At 37.6% G+C, this 18,353-nt stretch overlaps 1 protein-coding gene across 1 annotated transcript in view; it reads right to left on the bottom strand.

The window, feature by feature from the left end:
• Mis18bp1 (MIS18 binding protein 1) overlaps positions 1 to 17,281 on the bottom strand; it is a 36,820-nt gene extending 19,539 nt beyond the window's left edge. Inside the window, exons 1-7 of the mRNA XM_076550571.1 lie at positions 17,098 to 17,281; positions 13,035 to 13,660; positions 9,674 to 10,137; positions 6,402 to 6,475; positions 3,923 to 4,053; positions 3,226 to 3,313; positions 2,119 to 2,264 (exon numbers count right to left, since the gene is read on the bottom strand). Of these exons, the coding sequence (XP_076406686.1) occupies positions 2,119 to 2,264; positions 3,226 to 3,313; positions 3,923 to 4,053; positions 6,402 to 6,475; positions 9,674 to 10,137; positions 13,035 to 13,569 (1,438 nt within the window). The 5' untranslated portion in view covers positions 13,570 to 13,660; positions 17,098 to 17,281. The remainder of the gene's footprint in view (positions 1 to 2,118; positions 2,265 to 3,225; positions 3,314 to 3,922; positions 4,054 to 6,401; positions 6,476 to 9,673; positions 10,138 to 13,034; positions 13,661 to 17,097) is intronic.
• Positions 17,282 to 18,353: the final 1,072 nt, after the last annotated feature.

Raw genomic sequence — 18,353 nt, 5'->3', positions numbered from 1 at the left:
CAATGTATAACTGAATCTACACTATTTTTAGCAAAATCAAGTTTTAAATTATTTTGTGGAGAATTTCTATTTTTTTCCTCCATAGGAATGCTGTGGCTCATGGGCACCCACACACAAACACTAATTCAAAAATTAACTACTTAAAATAAGGACTTTTGTTTTAGTTGCTATTATTGCTTTTCTGACTGGATTTTGTACTACAGACCAGAATGACCTTGAATTCCAGATGTTCCTGATTCATTCTCCTAAGTGCTGGGATTACAGGTATGTGCCAGAACATCTGGCCTGAAAGGTATTTTGTTACTCCTTTAGAAACTATAAAGATATACAAGGATGGCCCTAAACCCTGAGATTACTATATAGTATAGGAAGCTGATACTATAGTAAATCCTTCATAACATGCTTATGTAAGTGTTATAAAGAGTTTTTTAAACTACAATACTATGATGCAATAATTATAACACTAAATATGAAAAATTACATTAGATAATTAAAATAATCATGTCATCTTAAACTATCATGGGTTGGCACATTTATATAACCTTAGTTGTTTAATGTCAGGCAGTTAAGTGTTTTTTTTCATGTAATATTTAATTATGTATGTGTGTGTGTGTCTGTGTGTGTGTGTCTGGGGGGGGGTATGCACAAGCAATGGCTCCAGAGGCCAGGAGGGGATATTGGATTCCCTGGAGCTGGAAATACAGGTAACAGTGAGCTGCTTGATGTGGGTGCTGGGAAGTGAACTTGGGTTCTCAGCAAGAGCAGTTCATGCTCTTAGCCACTGAGCCACCTCTCCAACCATGGTTTTTCATTATTTTCTCATAGAAAATGTAATGATATATCGGCAACAACAAAAACAACCAATAAGAAAATAAAGCATCATCAATCAAAATGATTTGTGAAAGAAGATAATTAGTTACTAACACTTCATAAAATAATTAACATCTAAAACATATCATCTTAGAAAAATTATTCTATCATAATATAGTATGTGCCCTTAAACTGCATTTGCTAAAAAGAGAAGCCTTAGCCATCCCTAAATTTCTAACATGAAGCAAGGTCCATAAAGATGCTTTAAAGTTGTCTGGTTCTTCACAGGTGCATAGACTGCATATTAAATTGTTTACCAAACTTTGGTCTTTTGAATTTGTATTCCATCCCACTTGCCACATGTTTTCTATAACATTTACAACAATCGTATTTACAATTCAGCTCTCTTTCCTAAAAAAAAGTGACTCAGAATTATTTTTCATTTAGGAGTTAAAAAAAAGTGTGGGGGGGGGGGGGGGGTTGGGCAATAGCAAGTTAATATAGTCCCAGGACTCCAGAAGACTCAAATGTTCTAGTAATAGCCAACCTGCCAATTTTAAGAAACCTGAATGACTTTTGTATAAAGGAAGGGTTGAGAAAGATTTAAAGCTTTGGTAAGTGAATTTTTGCAACATTTACATATTTAAATTATTGCTTTCTCTGAACTAAAAAAAGATATAGAAAATTTCAAGAAAGGGAGTTCAAATAACATAACAACATTAGAGTGAGATGTAGTGTATTTACATCTAACATGACACCATACTTTTAGCAAAAATAATCTCCAATTCTTGGAAGTTTTAAAACTGTGTACAGCTCTTAGCTAAAGTTAAGGTAAAATTCCAAGAAATGTGCACAACAGACTCAGTAACTTTTATCATCTATTTAATTGAGGGAACTATAAGTTAATCTTCAAACATTATTTGTGAGAGTGGGGTGGTGTTAGATGTAGAGCATAATGTTAGAAAAGAGCTGACATAGAACAGTTCTGCCAACTACCTTTATAGCACTTGCCAGTCAAGAATATAGGCCAGTTCCTATACAAACATAGATACTTGTCTCTACTACATGATTGCTGGTAGCCTAAATACAATCTTTTATTGATCTACTTATTGGAGTTTCAGCATTGTGATTAAAGGTTTACCCCATGAAATCAAAGGAATAATGATGCACAGCAGTCTGTAGAGTGAAGAAGCAAGAATTTCAAGGTGCTAGTTAGTCGAAGAGCACCACTCTACACATTAGATACAACATACAGTGTTAGCTTATGTAAGACTATCACTGTAGCAACAAAGAAAAATACAAACATACCCAAGCTATCATCAATAAGGTCGTAAGTGACGCTGGCCTTTTGGAGAACATCAGTTTGTTTATCTTCTACATAATTTTTCATTGATTTTTGTTTCTCATGTCTTGCAGTTTTCTGTTTGGTCTTATTTCTGTTCTTTTCTTCAGCCCTAAAACAATTGTGTTATTTTTTTCTCTCTAATATTGGTTCTTAAAAGAACTGAAAAGCTCAACCCACAAACAACAGGATGATCAAGGAGTTCAAGGGCAGTCTGGGCTACACACTGAGGTTAACCCCTTACATGTGACCCTCCTCAAAACAAACTAGCATTTAAAAAAACAAAGAACAACTATTTAAGCGAATTTAAGAAAACTATAGGAGAAAGAGCTACCAGTGGTAGAGCACTTACCGAGCAAGTGTGAGGCCAGGATTAAAAACACTATTGGGCAGTTGCTTATTTTGGTAAATACTGTTTACTGAAACATAGCCATGCTCATTCAATTTATACTACCTCTAGCTGCTTTTCTGTTGCGAAGACAGAGTTGAGTGGTTGAGAAAAGAAGTATCATGCCCAGAAAAATACCATCTGGCACTTTATAGGAAAAACAGCCAACAATTCCTATACTGAGTTACTTGTGCTTAGATAAAATTTAAAGCTCTGTATCTTCTACTGGTTCTCGAAGAACAAGAATTAATAAATATTTTTCTCTTAATGTCTGCTAAGTACCCGGCAGGTGACACTCAAAAATGACTGAATATTAATGGAAAAAAATTAATCAAGAAGTTCAGACCAATATTTAACAACTACATGCCATTCAAAGAGTAGGTGATTGAATAATTCTCCTTGAAATATGGCTAAGCTTTTATTTTTTATTTTTAACTTACTCAACATGACAGAAATTCTAATAAAACATTATTTCTAAAACACCTAAGATCACAAAAAAACCTTCAAAACTAGCACATAAACACAAAAACCCAACAAACTAAAAACCACTTTACATTGGTTACAGAAGCATATACATCTGAAAAGGATCATTATATTCTGTATCTAAAGTGAGTACATTTTAGGGAACATAACTTATACCTTGATAAAGCTGATTTAAAAAAAAAAAACGTTAAGGACACTTTACCTTAATTGTTCTAGAAAATTATCAATGTGTTCCTTCCAATTTCGGGGGAATCCAAACATAAATTTTCTTATGAGATAACAGGGATATCCTATTTAACAATAAGCAAAATAAATAGATAATTTTTTAATTTAAAAAAGAAAGAAAAAAAGTGATCCAAAAGCCTAGTATTTTAAAGTGGCATCTCCAGTTGACTGTCCGTCAAGAAACACATACTTGTTTTACTATATGCTAAGCACTGCTGCAGTTAAGCAAGTAAAAATCCCGCCACTACACAGTTGATGTCTAGTGTGTAAGAGAAAGCCAAGCCAGGAGTTACAGGAAAAGTGGTCAAGCATTTTCATGGCAGAAAAGGAGAGAACAGAACTGAAAAGGGGGAAGTCAGGAGATTCTACTGCAATAGGAAGACAAGTTCTGGGAACGTGAGGGAGTGAGTCATGTGGCAATATGGAGTCAGAATATTAGAAACAGGAAAACGAAATGTCTCTGACAAGAGGACAGCCGGTCTGTTTGTGAAATAAGACTAGCAAAGCCGAACTGCCATATGGAGTCAGCACTAGGTGTTTACTCAAAGGGGTAATAAAGGTAGTGGGGTGTTATGGGTCATTACAAGGGTTAAGGGCAATGTATGAGCCTGGACATTTATTTAAGAAAAAGGAGAAACTATGAAATGATTTAACTAATGATGATACCCATTTACCTGCTTCTTTCATGGAAATCTGGTCTATTAATCCTTTTAATATATAAATGTTGCCTGATAATGTCCGAAGTTCATTGTGTTTAATCCGCTCTACAATTACATTACTATGCCAATAAACGTCAGTCATATCTCTAGGGAAAAAAGGATAAGCTTAGTAAGGACAATGTATTTACACTTTACCAAGAGCTTTATATACATATAGAAGCATACAAATTTATAATAAAGTCCTGATTTTGAGCCAGGTATATATAATTCTAGCACTTGGTAGGTAAAAGCAGGAAGATTGTTCCAAGTTTGAGGTCATGACAACTAGGGCCTCATAGTGAGATGAAGCCATGATGTCACCCTTCAAAAAGTACTAATTTTATACTTTTAGCTACTACAACAATAGCATTACTACTCTAACTGTAAAACACTTGAGGGCTAACCAGTACAGAACTCAACTGCTTGGCTAATGTAATCCTCAGAGTATATGCCAAGAACTACACTGTGGTCAATCAATCTATGTATCTAATATAAAATATAGCATTAGCAAGGAAACAGAAACCAATTATCATCAAATATTTGCTGCTGGCAATAACTGAAACTTCAGCTTACCAGTTACTAAGCTTTCAAAGAATTTTGGCAACCCCTTTCCTCACATTTTTATACTATGTTGGCTTTTTTTTTCCCCTCCAGAAATGTATTTTTATTTATTCAGATGGGGTCTTGCTGTTTTCTTCATATTTTTATTTATTTAGTTTGTGTATGCCATGGAATTCATATGGAGTCAAGAGACAGCTTCTGGGAATCAGTTCTTTACTTCCAACAACTGGGTCCAAGGGATCAAACTAAATTGTACAACCTGGCAGGAGGAACCTTTGCCCTTTGAGCCATCTTGCTGGCTCCTGGGTCTTACTATGTTACCCAAGATAGCCTTGGACTTTTACATCCTCAAAGTACCTGAGATTATAGATTAATATGCACTCCCACTCCCTCCCTCCCGCTCCATGTTCTGAAATGTTAAATAGATCCATGCAATTTTGAGGGATTTTGTCATTTCTTAACCATAAATACAAAGGCAAATGCTTTTATATTCATTTTGTAAATACGTTCTAGTTGAGAAAAAAATAAAGTTGCAAATCACTGACCCAGAAATCTACTCTTCATACTTCTTTAAATGAAACTAACAACAAATATAAAATTAGAACCAAATATGAAGGTGTATTAGATAAGTGCTGAACATTCTTCATTCAATACATAATAAACATACATAAACATGAGTTATAAGGAAGTTCTCTCAACTAAATCAAATGGGATTAAACATATACCTTAATACTTATCTTTGATTCTTTTATGTTTTATTTAATATATTTTTTGGATTTCTCTGCATATATATGGTTTTTTTGTTTTATCTTGCTGTTGTTGAGACATGGTCTCTCTACATAGCCCTGGCTGTCCTGAAACTATGTAGACCAGGCTAGCCTCAAACTCAGAGTCACCTGCCTCTGCCTCTGGAGTATAGGGATATAAGGTATGTACCACCACAGCCCGCAGCTTCATTTAACATTTAAATCAAACTCTAAAAGACACTGCTCTTTAATACTGCAAATATTAACTCATTTAATACTTGACACTATCTGCAACAAAGCTGAGCACTAAGCATAAATTGAAAGTCATCCTCAAGTACATAGTAGTGTAAGGCCAATCTAGGATATATGAGATTCTCTCAAAACAAAAGTCTTCCCACAGTATTGGTCATATTATTATTATCATTGTACCAATGAGAAATTGAGCCTCACAGAGTATAAGTAACTTGTTCAAGTAACACTGGCAGTAAGCAGCATTAATTGGATGCACAAAGGCAAATGCTGCATCTTGAACTTTATGGAAAAGGGGATAAGGCAGTAAGATAGACAACTAGACAACTTTACATATTCAACCTTAGAAACCAGGATACTTTATATTGTTTTACCACAGGGAAACCGGTTCTCAAATGTAGAACGGAGTAGCTAAGTTAGTCTACTCGTCTGACAATGCTTTCACTTCTGAGAGAACCAAAAGTGTCAATTACTTCATATGTAACTACTTGACAGCTTTAGATAATTTTGATCCTTTGATGGATCAGTAATTTACATCAGACAACTTTAGCAAGGGGTTGGCATTATGTTTTGTTTTTACCTTCAGTTTATAACCTAAGAATGTGTTTTGTAGGAAGATGCTATTTATCACTGATCACTTACATAAAACCACCTTAAAATGTTAATAAAAAAAAAAAACCACACTTAAGTCAGGCAGTGGTGGCGCATGCCTTTAATCCCAGCACTCGGGAGGCAGAGGCAGGCAGATCTTTGTGAGTTCGAGGCCAGCCTGGTCTACAGAGTGAGATCCAGGAAAGGCACAAAGCTACACAGAGAAACCCTGACTCAAAAAACCAAAAATAAATAAAATAAATTAAAAAAAAAAAAAAAAAAAAAGAACACTTAAATGTTATACTTACACCAGCTTTCCTTCTACACATATAGCTGTATTATTATTGATGACTTTAATCATCCATTCCTGTAGCTGGACTACCTAATCAAACATAAAATAAAGAACACATTTCTTGTGTTACTTGCATGCAGAATTATAAAATTAGCATTAAACATTAGAAAATCTGAACTACAAGAAAAACTGTAAGTAATCCTAGGTTTTTTAGTACCCATCTAAGAACCAGCCCATTTTAAACAGGAATTCTTAAAACTACTGTACTGAATGACAGAAAAAAAATAGACACTTATCTGAGGTTGTATTGTATTGTTTGCCTATAATATAGAAAGGTCTACATTTCAAATACTCATACAAAATGGCTTAGCCATAGGGGGAGGAGAATCTTAACATATACATTGAACTACCAAAATCTTTTAGAAAACATAGCAACTTCAAGGGTACAAAACAACAAAACCCTCAAATATATTATATACTTCCAAAAAAATTAACAGTATATTTTTGTTAAGCTGATTTAGAGCTACATTTTCAGTTTCTATATACCATTAAGGTCACAGCTGGTAATAAACATTCAATACCATTCTATTCCAAAGTAAACAGCTGAATAGCTCAGAAAATGATTTTAGTATAAGTAAAATGTCATGAAAATATAAAATTTTCTATGAACACTGGTAATAAAACCATTCATAGTTCATAACAATAACATAAACAATTACAGTGTTTCTGAATAGAACTAAAGCCAAAATTAACAGAATATATATATATATATATATAAAAGTTCACCAGTGACTTTAAACTGAACCAGGAAAACATGCTAAAATGGACAGATGGTCTTTGGTATTGCATTTCTTAATAATTCCTTTAAAATATAGGTATTTGGGCATGTAGCTCAGTGATATAGCACAAGTCCCCAAGTTTGATCTCCAAAATTAAAACAAAAAGATTAGGAGACTAGGATTAATACTATTTTTACTACATTTAGATATACTAGCAGGCAAGAGGAAATATGAAAAAGTATTCCTTGGTGTGCCTTAGATTCACTAGTTCATGTTATCTTTATAATTATAGGAAGCAAGCACCATCTCCATTTTGCAGAAAAACAAATTGTAAAATATATATAAATAACTTTTCTATAATATATAACTAGTGGAATTGATGGATTACAATTCAAATTCTAGAATCTTGTGCTACACTTCTTATTTAAAACGTGCAGTCATCAAACATTTGAGCTATAGGCACTGTTCTACACACTGGAGATTCAACAAGAAATAAACTGGATGCTATTACAGAGTAAACACTGCCTGTGTGTAAGAGCACACTGGGAGGGAGTAGAAGCAGGAAGGAAGGAGACAGTACTTATTAAACACATATATACATAGTTGCTATGGATAAAAGAGGCATACAGGAGTGCTTAAGACAGATAGTTAAGAAAGGTCTTGGAGCAGAGAACTGAATAAAATAAAGTACAAGCCACATGATTTGTAAGACTTTTCTAATCAAAGAACAAGTTTAAAAAGCCCTAAATGGGCAGCAGGAAAAGCATAATTCCTTAAAAGGGTAAGAAAGAAGGAACATAAGGTAAGTTGAGAGACTTCACTCCATGATCAATGATGTAGAAAATGGTAAAGTAGAGTAAAGGCACAAGTTTTTCTTCCACAACTACAAGTTACTGGAAAACTAGAGTTCAGAGTTAACATATAATAGCTGTAACGATGGACCACAGAAATCTGCATGGGATGAAAAGAGTAATGAGGATATGTGAATGTACTGAACTAATGGCTGTCTTAGTGGCATCAGAATATTGAGCATAGGGTAGATATAAAGATTAGTGAAGGGGGAATGATAATAACATGAGATGCATCGACAGAGAATCTGGTACATGTGTTTGCAATAATGAGACATGAGTAGGGCTTGAGTAGACGATAAAGGTAGAAGAGGGATCATTAAAAAAGAAATCGCTGGGTGGTGGCACATGCCTTTAATCCCAGCACTGAGGAGGCAGAGGCAGGATCTCTTCGAGTTTGAGGCCAGCCTGGTCTACAGAGGGAGTTTCAGGACAGCCAGGACTGTTATACAGAGAAACCCTGTCTTCAAAAAGAACAAAAAACTAAAAAACAAACACACAACAACAAAACAAGAAAGAAAAAGAAATCAAGGAGGTTATACAATGTCCATTTCAGCTAGAGCAAGTTAAAAAATGTTCATAGACTCAACATAGAATATTGATTCTGTTACCTGTGTTACATATATCTCAAGGTGAAGAGGACACAATATAATGAAGAACTAAGGATGAGTGAGAGAGTAGGTCAAAGGTAGGGAATATACAGAACTGTCTATGGATATGAGTCCTGGAAAGCTTGAACTTCTTATGGTAACTGGTATAAACAGCATGGTAGAGATGAAGAAATACTAGGAAATCTTAGAATTTTTTTTTTTAATTTTCTTCATGCAGTTTAAGTCAATATCTAAATTTTTCATAATTACATTTAAATATCTGTAAATGATACAATTTGTAGCAAATACTGAGATATAAAACTACAACTACTTCATTTTTAAAATTAAGATAGAATTAAATACCACCATAATTTGATAGCCTCTATCATCTAAAACTTAAGGAACATTCTTATAACATTGTCCTTTTCCTTTTTTCAGTGCTGGAAGATCAAGCCTTGGGTTTATACATGCTTACATTTCTTCTTGAACTGACATTATATTTCCATCAAAAATGTATCTTAATGTAATATAGTTTGATGCTTATTTTTTACTGATCATCCTATGTAACTTTGTATCAAGAAAATTTTCAACTTTCATTTTAAAAAAAAAAATTATTCATTTATTATGTATATGGTATTCTGCCTTCATGCCATAAGATGGCACCAGATCTCATTATAGATGGTTGTGAACCACCATGTAGCTGCTGTGATTGAACTCAGGATCTCAGGAAGAACAGCCAGTGCTCTTAACCTCTGAGCCATCTCTCCAGCCCAAAATTTCTTGACTCTTTAGGTGTTAAAATTCTTTTCTTTTCAAATGTTAATAATACCTCAAAAGTCAGAAAAATAGAAGTAGGAGCAATGTCAGCGTTCACATCTTATAGCATAAGTGAATTGTTGAAATTTACAACTAGTAATAGTGCAAGACAAGAATTGATGACTGAGTCACCTTACTTTCAGCCCATTCATCTTTTCACTAGGCTCATAATTACTACAGTCAACAAGAAAACAAGAAACCATAACAGGAGTTTAGATAAGGGACTATTAGAAACAGAAATAAATGTCTTCCTACCTGGTATTTTTTGACTTCACTTACAATCATGTCAAGCTTTGCAACCTTTCTTTGAGACCGGCCAGGTACTGTTAGATTAAGTCTTGGAATTGCAGATATAACTTTACATGTATCTTTCACGGAATCTTGAAGAACAGTCCTTCTAGAACCTGTTTTTTCATTTTGTTCTATAATATCCTCGTTTGCAGTTCCTTCTGTTGTGATATCATTATCAGAAGTCATCAACCGACTATGATTCTTAACAGGAACACAATTAGTACTAACGGCCGTAACATAACTGTTTTCAAACTGTTCATAAGCAGAATCACCACCTTCCAAAACAAATGTGTCCTTATTGGACACAGTGGTTTTAACAGTATTTTCTTTTGAATGAACTTGTCTAGCAAACTGAGCTCTAGTTAATGCCTTGCTTGAGATGCCTGAAGCTGAAACATTTCCTTGTTCTTGGTTCAGAATTGGAAGCTCTGCCAAAAAAACAACAAAAAAAATTATGGAAAAGTCCCATGGAAATAAAAGTTGTTTTAAATCTACTCATATTAAAAATACATCAGACTGGGCTCAACCTAAGTACCTCTAGTTTTTGTTTGGTTTGGTGTTTTTGAGACAGGGCTTCTGTAACAGTCCTGGCTATCCTGGAACTCACTATGTAGTCCAGGCTGACCTCAAACTCAAGAGATCCGCCTGCCTCTGCCTCCCAAGTGCTGGGATTAAAGGTGTGCGCCACTACCACCCGGCTTGTTTTGTTTTTTCAAGACAGAGTCTTTCTATGTAGTCGTGGTTATCCTGAACTCGATATGTAGACCAGCCTAGCATCAAACCTACTTCTGCTTTCTGAGGGTTGAGATTAAAGGCATGCAGTCACCACACATAACTCAAGGTTCAGAGTTAGTTCTTATTGCCCACTGGGAACTACCTAGAACATTTAAACATTTAACAATACTTTGAAGTAAAAAAACCAAACCAAAACAAACAAACAAACAAACAAACAAAAAAACTCTCAAAAAAAAAAAAACAGAACAACAACAAAAAACAAAATTGGTAACTGTAAACATATAAAACAATTACCACAAGAGTTTACCATAACTTAAATTGTGCCTTTCTGCTTTCTTTTCCTGCTGGTGTTGAATCTTTTGTTTGTGGGTGTGGTGATTTGAATGTCCCTTACTCCCCATAAGCTCATATAGTTAAATGTTTAGTTATCAGGGAGAGGCACTATTTGAAAGGATTAGAAAGCATGGCCTTGTCAGAAGTGTGGGTATGGTGGTTTGAATAAGAATGCCCCACTCTGCCTGCCCCATGATGATAATGGACTAAGCCTCTGAAACTGTAAGCAAACTCCCAACTAAATGCTTTCTTTTATAACAGTTGCTATGGTCATGGTGTCTTTTCACAGCAATAGAACAATGACTAAGACAGTAGAAATGATGTCTGATGATTCCAGAGGAACTTCTTGTAGATTGGCAATTGGGGGGGGGGAGGGCGATTAGAGAAAATAAAAAATTTGGAAGGCATTTTGAGTAAGTAATCAGACCAGTATAGTGTGCTTTCATAATAAATAAATTTCCATTTCCCATTTCCTCCTTTTGCCTTTACTCACTATACTTACATTATGCTGAGGGGGAAAAAAAATCAATTACTTCCAAATTACAAAATTTGCCTTTTCAAGACAAAAGCATACTATTAAGCCTTTGGTAAGCAGTCTTTGGCCAGGATTCCTCCTTGTACAAGCAGCACCAAATACTGGGGTGCACAGATGGCCAAGGGAGCTATCTGGGCAGTCTTTACTCAAAATCTGGATTAGCAGCACATTCCAGACTACTGTGTACCAGACGACGAAAGGCCCTATGTAGGTCCTTAAGTAGTCCTGACTAAGGAAGGACATGAACAATTAAAAGGCTCTAACCTACCATTTAAAATTCAAAATATCAAGACCCGACTGCAAATCCTTTTGACATTTTCTATTGTGGTAGGGTCTCATAGTCTAAATTGACCTCAAGTCTGAAAGCCTCATGAATACTGGGATTGCAGGAATATATCACCACACCCAGTTCTTGACAAATTTTTAGGCCTTCAAAGAAATGAAAGTTTGTCAATTAGACAAATATGGACTAGTAATACTATTTCCATTTTATTCTGATTTATATTTTAAATCTTTACATTTAATGCATTTTGAATATAGAAGCAAACTTTTTTTCATACATAAAAGGCTAATACTTAAAATTTGTGCCAGAGAACAAAAAGGTCATTTTTTATGTGTGTACATTTGGACAAAGAGTCATCAGAATCTCAGACAAGAACTTCATCTGCTCTCAAAGCCTATCTCTGACTCATGTACTCACACACATACATGTATGCATACACACACACCATACATTGCATTGCTTCATTTGTTCCTTTTTACCCTCCTACTTCATATAAGAAGCATTGTTTTGTGTACTCTTTGATCTATACCCCAAATTCTCTTATATCTGTTAGGCCTGGTAGCACATACCTGCAATTTAGCACTTAAAGACTAAAACAAGAATCTCTCAAGTTCAGGTTAGCCTGGGTTACATAGCAAGACCTTGTCAAAAACAAAACCTCCACCAGGATAGTGACAGTACTTACATAACATACTTGAGTTAATCCCAGTATAAGGAAGGAAGGAAAGAAGGAAGGAAGGAAATCCATTTTTCATTTCTTACCACTTCTATTTTTCCAGAACACTGATAATCAACAATTATCCCTATCATAAGACATTCTTTCTTTCCCTTCCCCCTCCCTCCCAATTCTCTCTCTCTAGACGGTTTCGGTGTAACTCAGGCTTATTTTCCTCAGTGAAAATCCTCTGTTAACTGACTCTCTTATCTCTAGTGTCCTCTTGTGCTGCCTCTTCACTCATGATGCACTAAACTCACAGCCAGTCCCTGAATTTAGGTTAGGTTAGTTGTTCAAATATACAACTATTCCCTCACAAACTCTGGCACCTAAAATCTCATCTTCTCACTGAAGTCTATTCTGACCACAACACACCTTTCACTTATAGCTATTTTCTTTACTGCACCTTTCATTGCTGTTTTTTGAGACAAGGTCCCACTATACAGCCCAGTAGTCCAGGTTAGTACTGAACAAAAAGCAATGCTCCTGATAGCCTCTTCGGTGCTGGATCTTTGCTGGAATTTGCCACTATGCCTGGTTCCTCCCGCCCCCCCTTTTCTGTTTTTTCTCTTCTGTTGTACCATAAGTTACTTTTAAAGTTCTCCAGAATGTGAGCAGACATTTTGGTACTCTCTTCACTATGATATCCCAAGAACTTAAGAGTCTGACACATTAAACAATTAAAAAGACACTAGTTTTTTCTTAAATCCATGCATAAACTAACCTCCTAAGAGAGTAGTATTGAATTGGAATGCTTTTTCTTTTTCCTCACAGAGGTAGGTTTGTTGTAACTGAATTTGCTTATCTCGGTTACAAGTGCAGACTTGATTACGTTCACATTTTGGTGATCCCAACAGGTCACTGCTCCTTGATGCTTGTTCTTCTTTGTCACGCTGCACTTTTTCTTTCATTCTTTGAAAGATTTTTCCGGGTGTTTCATAGATCTTTTCGTTACTTAATCCATCCACATTGGGCTTTATAGCACTGACATCAAGAGAGCTGTTTGAAGGGGTAGCCTCTGATAGCATGGTGGACTGAAACCTATTTTTATTGTTACAAGTTGCCGTTTCTGATAACTGATTCTTTTCATGACCATTCAGTTTTAGAGAGGACTTCTGATATTTCACCAAATCTTTTAGAGGAGTAAATGTGCCCGAAGGAATGCTGTCAATAAAGACTGCATCTACAGGTAGATTTCTTCTTTGAGATGTCCCAGAAGACAAATGAATTCCTGAATGTTTCAAAGGTGTTGAAATCATCTTGATTAGATAGTGGTAACAAAATTCTTTTTATAGAAAATTCAATCAACACAAGTTTTTGGGCAGAACTTCAACAGGAGTCCAGAGAAACCTGTAATAAAATCAACTTGTATCATTGTTTGGTGACTTTTAAATTTCCCAATCTTCCATAACAGTATACCATTAAAAAGGTTTAATTGGTTCTTATCAACACTAAATAACTTAAAGATCACAACTCAGACTAATATTTAACATTTTTGTTAAATTACAGTTTTCACCATTTTTCTAGAAAAAAGCAGTTTGGCTTTCAAAACTGCCTACTTACCAGAAAAAAAAAAAAAAAGAAAAGGCACCATCAACAAATAACTTAGTTAATATCTCTAAGTTCTGACTTATAAACATCTGTTTTTTAAATTTACCTGATAGCTATGGGAATGTGCTTTTTAAAGGGGTTTTAGAGCCACCCAGGATCAGGTTTCCTGTACATTTTTGATTCTGATGCTAGCTAGAGATCAAACCCAGAACCTTGAGCATGCTATACAAGCATTCTACTGCAGCAATGAAATGTATTCAGACATCAAGTCTTTAAGGTTCCAAGTAGTATTTGCATTAAACAAAAATGATATCTGCACTAGGTACTACATTAGGTTACAAAAAAGTAAATTAACAAATGTACTTCCCTTTATACACTTAAAATTTTTAAGGCACCAGCTACAATGATCCTAATGAATGCTGATATACCCATTTAATTATTTAAATATCTGGCTCTATTATGCTACAGAATATTTAAATTATAAGATTTTAGTCAAAAACTTCAAATAAAGAAGGAATTTGAATTTATCGTAATTCTTTAAATGTATTGCCATTTAGAATTTTTGGAGAAAATTATTTACTTAAATATGTATAGTTTTAAATTTGTTTTTTTCTTTCTTGCTTTTTATAGTCCAGGCTGGCATCAACCTTAAAATCTTCCTGCCCTAGCCATCTTAGTGCTGGGATTACAAGCTCGTATTATCACACCTCGCTTTTTTCTTAAATATAAATTGTATTTTCCATAACTAGAAATACAAATTCCAAGTATAGAACCAAACATTGTATTCATAATTAGAAAATTAGTATTTCAATACTAGGTGCCTGGAATTTACTAACCAAGATTATAGCATCTCTTACTACTGAATTTATAACAATTCTAATAACTTTTTACATCTAAATGGAAAAGACCTATCATGGAAAATATTAATACATATGGGGCATGGTGGCACACACCCATGTTCTAGCATTCACAGGAGGCTGAAACAAAACAGACCAGCTTGGGTTATGTCTCAAAACATAGAAAAATAATTACTAAAGCAATTAGATCAAAGGCTATCAAAACTTTTTTTCAAAAAGTGAATAAGCAACTTGAAAATCCATATAAAAAATCCTACTTTATCTAATAATTTATTAGGAGGAATACAGAGAAGTATTTTTTATTTTTCTTTCTTTCTGTTTTTTTTTTGTTTGTTTGTTTGTTTGTTTCTGAGATAGGGTTTGCTCTGTAGACCATGCTGGCCTCAAACTCAGAGATTCTGCCCCCTAGTCCTGGGACTAAAGGTATGCACACCACCACACTCTGCTACTTGAAGTATTTTTTCAACAGCTGACAAACATCTATCTTGTAAATCTGGCCCTGTGACAGAAAAGCCATTGTAATTTTCTCACAAACCTTATCTCAACATCTATGTATTGATATGCTTTATTCATTTACTTATTTTAGCACTGCTAGAGATTGAACCTAGGGCCTCAGGCATGCTAGGCATATAACCACTGAGCAACAGTCCTAGCACTCAACAGATGTTTATTCATCAGGTGGGCAGTGATCGGAGTTAGTAATATCCACTAACAATACCGATTTAAAAAAAAAAAAAACTACACTCTCAAAAATAAAAATGAAGGGCTAGAGAGATGGCTCAGAGGTTAAGAGCACTGACTGCTCTTCCAGAGGTCCTGAGTTCAATTCCCAGCAACCACATGGTGGCTCACAACCATCTGTAATGAGATCTGGCGCCCTCTTCTGTATACATAATAAATAAATCTTAAAATAAAAAAAGAGGAATAAATAAAAATGAAGAGACTATACAATAGCAGGGGAAAATGGCAAAGTATAGTCAAAGTGACCTAATCTCAGTTCCTCAGTCTGATGAACTGCTTCACAAATAAAAATTGCAAATAAGCTGGAAACAAGCCCATTTTTGTAACAACACACAGGCATTTCAAGGACAGATAAAAGTTGGCCTGAGGTACAGGCCTATAGTCCTAGCTATCTGCACAGCAGGAGGTCCGGAGGTCAGTTCCAGGTCTCCCAGGGGGCACAGAGCCAAGCCAACAACAGACCCTGTTTCAAACGAAAAGGTAAACAGGAAGCTACAGCGCAGTGGCAGATGCTTGCTGCCTGCCTAGCTTGGGCGTTCGAACTTAAACTGCAATAATAGGCAACCCTAAAGGGGATTGTAAGGAACATGGCTTAGAAGCCATTCTTGTGCAACTTGAAATAATGATGGCAAAAAGAGAAAGGCCATCCAGATGCGAGCCTAGCCCAGGACCGCGCCAATATGCTAATGAACCTCAAATGCTGTGGATATGTTAATGAACCAATCCCAAGACGTGAGCCCGAAGAGGGCAAAGCTACTGCCCAACGAAATGATACAAAAATTAGAACTTTGATAATGGTGTCTAGAGATCACTGCCATGCTCCCGAAACATGGCCAAACAACAAAACAAATCGGTCAGCTCTGAAAACACACATTCGCGGACTCAGCAGGTTTTATCTAGGGATATATATGTGTACACATATATGCATGCAATTGTTATTGGTGAAAAAGGAACCACTGAATTTCAAGGAGAGTGAAGAGGTGTGTGTGGGTGTAAGGGAGGGTTTGCAGGGAGAAATGCAATTAAACTATAGCCTCAAAAACCAACAACAAATGCACCTGGCTGTAAACAGTTTTGGTTTTTTTCTTTTTTTTCCTTTAAGGAAAGGACGAGGGGGCTTTCCATTTTTCAAATAATTTTTCTAACATCTAAAGATGCCTGCAACAACTGCCGAGCGGCGGCGCACACTTTTAATCCCAGCACTCGGGAGGCAGAGGCAGGCAGATCTCTGTGAGTTCGAGGCCAGCCTGGTCTACAGAGTGAGTTCCAGGACAGGCTCCAAAACTACACAGAGAAACCCTGTCTCGAAAAACCAAAAAAAAAATAAATAAATAAAATAAAATAAATAAATAAATAAATAAAAGCCTGCAACAAGCTTGGGATTCAATCCCAAGGGTGCGCGGAAGTCTCTCTGAGGGCTGGGCCGGGAGCTGAAGGGTTGGGGGGGCACCGACACCCTGCGGCTCCCGACAATTCTGATTTTAGAGCAAACGTCGAGCGCGCCCCAGCAGCCAGGTCCGCGCGCGGCCGTGCGTGCGAACACCGCGGCGCGATCGCGAACGCGGAAGGGCCGGGCGGTGGTCCCCGGCGCCTCCCCCCGGGGGCAGGGGAGGGGCGGAGGGAGCAGAGCGGACCTACCTCAGGGCAGGCAGCAGCCGGAGGCCGCGGCGGCCGCTCGGCCCCGAGCCCAGGGACCCTGGCGGCCCAGGGCCCGCCGCGCGGCAGGCCCACGGGGAGGCCCGGGGAGGGACGACACGCGCGGCCGCAGAGGAGACACCGACGCGAGCCCCGCTCCCTCCCCGGCGGCATTCGCTTCCTCCACACGGACAGACAGCGGCCGCAGCGCTGGAATTCAAATCCGGAGAGCCCGCCCTCCGCTGCCCGGGATTGGCACGCTGGCGAATGGCGTCACCCGGCGCGGCTTCCGGGGACTCCCGGAAGCCGGCGGCCGGCCGCACCCCTCGCGCCGCCGGGACCGGGCTGGTGGGGGGGCCGACGGCCTGGGGGCCCAGGCCGCGAGCGCCGCGGCAGCGCGTGGACTCCGCGGCGCTCCACAGGGAGGGCGTTCCCTCCCCCCGGGACGCTCTGCGTGGGAAAGGCGGGCAGCGGTTGGCCCCCGCCGGAGCTCGCGCAGCACGGCGGGAGCCGACGAAGTTTGACCCTTCCGGGCCACCCTCGTTCGTCTCAGGCTCCGCCCACCGGGAGGAGGGCTCCTTCTCGGTCAAATACGGCTCTGAAGAGAGAAGCTGCTTAGTGAGTTTGAGGGAATTTGTCTTTCAATTCACCGTTCAGGTTTTTGTTTTTCAGAAAAAAATAAAAATTTGTCCCCGGGAAGTAGACTGAACATAAAGTTTTATTCTCATTTTAGCGTTTTATTGGAGCTATCCCGGCCGGAAATGTAGTTTTCTTTTCTCTTGAAGCATCCATGCCCCGTGGTAGAATAAAAACACTTTTCTCCGTGGACGTCGGTTGCGGTGCATTTCGTGGCCGGGGTCCCCAAAGTGCGCCTTGCCGGTTGGTAGCGCACGCCTGTTAGTTATCCCAACGCTGGAAGGCTGAGGCAGGAGGATGGAGAATTGGAGGGCAGCCCTGTAATACACAGTGATTCACTGTCCTAATTTGTGGGGTGTGGTGGGGGAACAGGAATTTAACATTAAGAATAGGAATGAGCTGGGACGATAATGTAGCTCTGTTCCCAACCACTCCAGTGGCCTCTTTTTCTGTTTTTAAAGACATTCCTGCATATATGTATGTGTACCACGTGCCCAGGGGAGTCAGAAAAAAGTCTTGACTCCCCTGGAACTGGAGTTACAGATGGTTGTGAGCCACTGTATCAGTGCTGGGAAATTAAACTCAAGTCCTCTGCGAGAGCAGCCAGTGCTCTTAACCACTGA

This window comes from Peromyscus maniculatus, chromosome 14, assembly GCF_049852395.1.
Source record: "Peromyscus maniculatus bairdii isolate BWxNUB_F1_BW_parent chromosome 14, HU_Pman_BW_mat_3.1, whole genome shotgun sequence".
Taxonomy (NCBI): Eukaryota; Metazoa; Chordata; class Mammalia; order Rodentia; family Cricetidae; genus Peromyscus; species Peromyscus maniculatus.
Note: the sequence above shows the minus strand (reverse complement) of the source record. Positions and strands in the feature narration are given on the sequence as shown.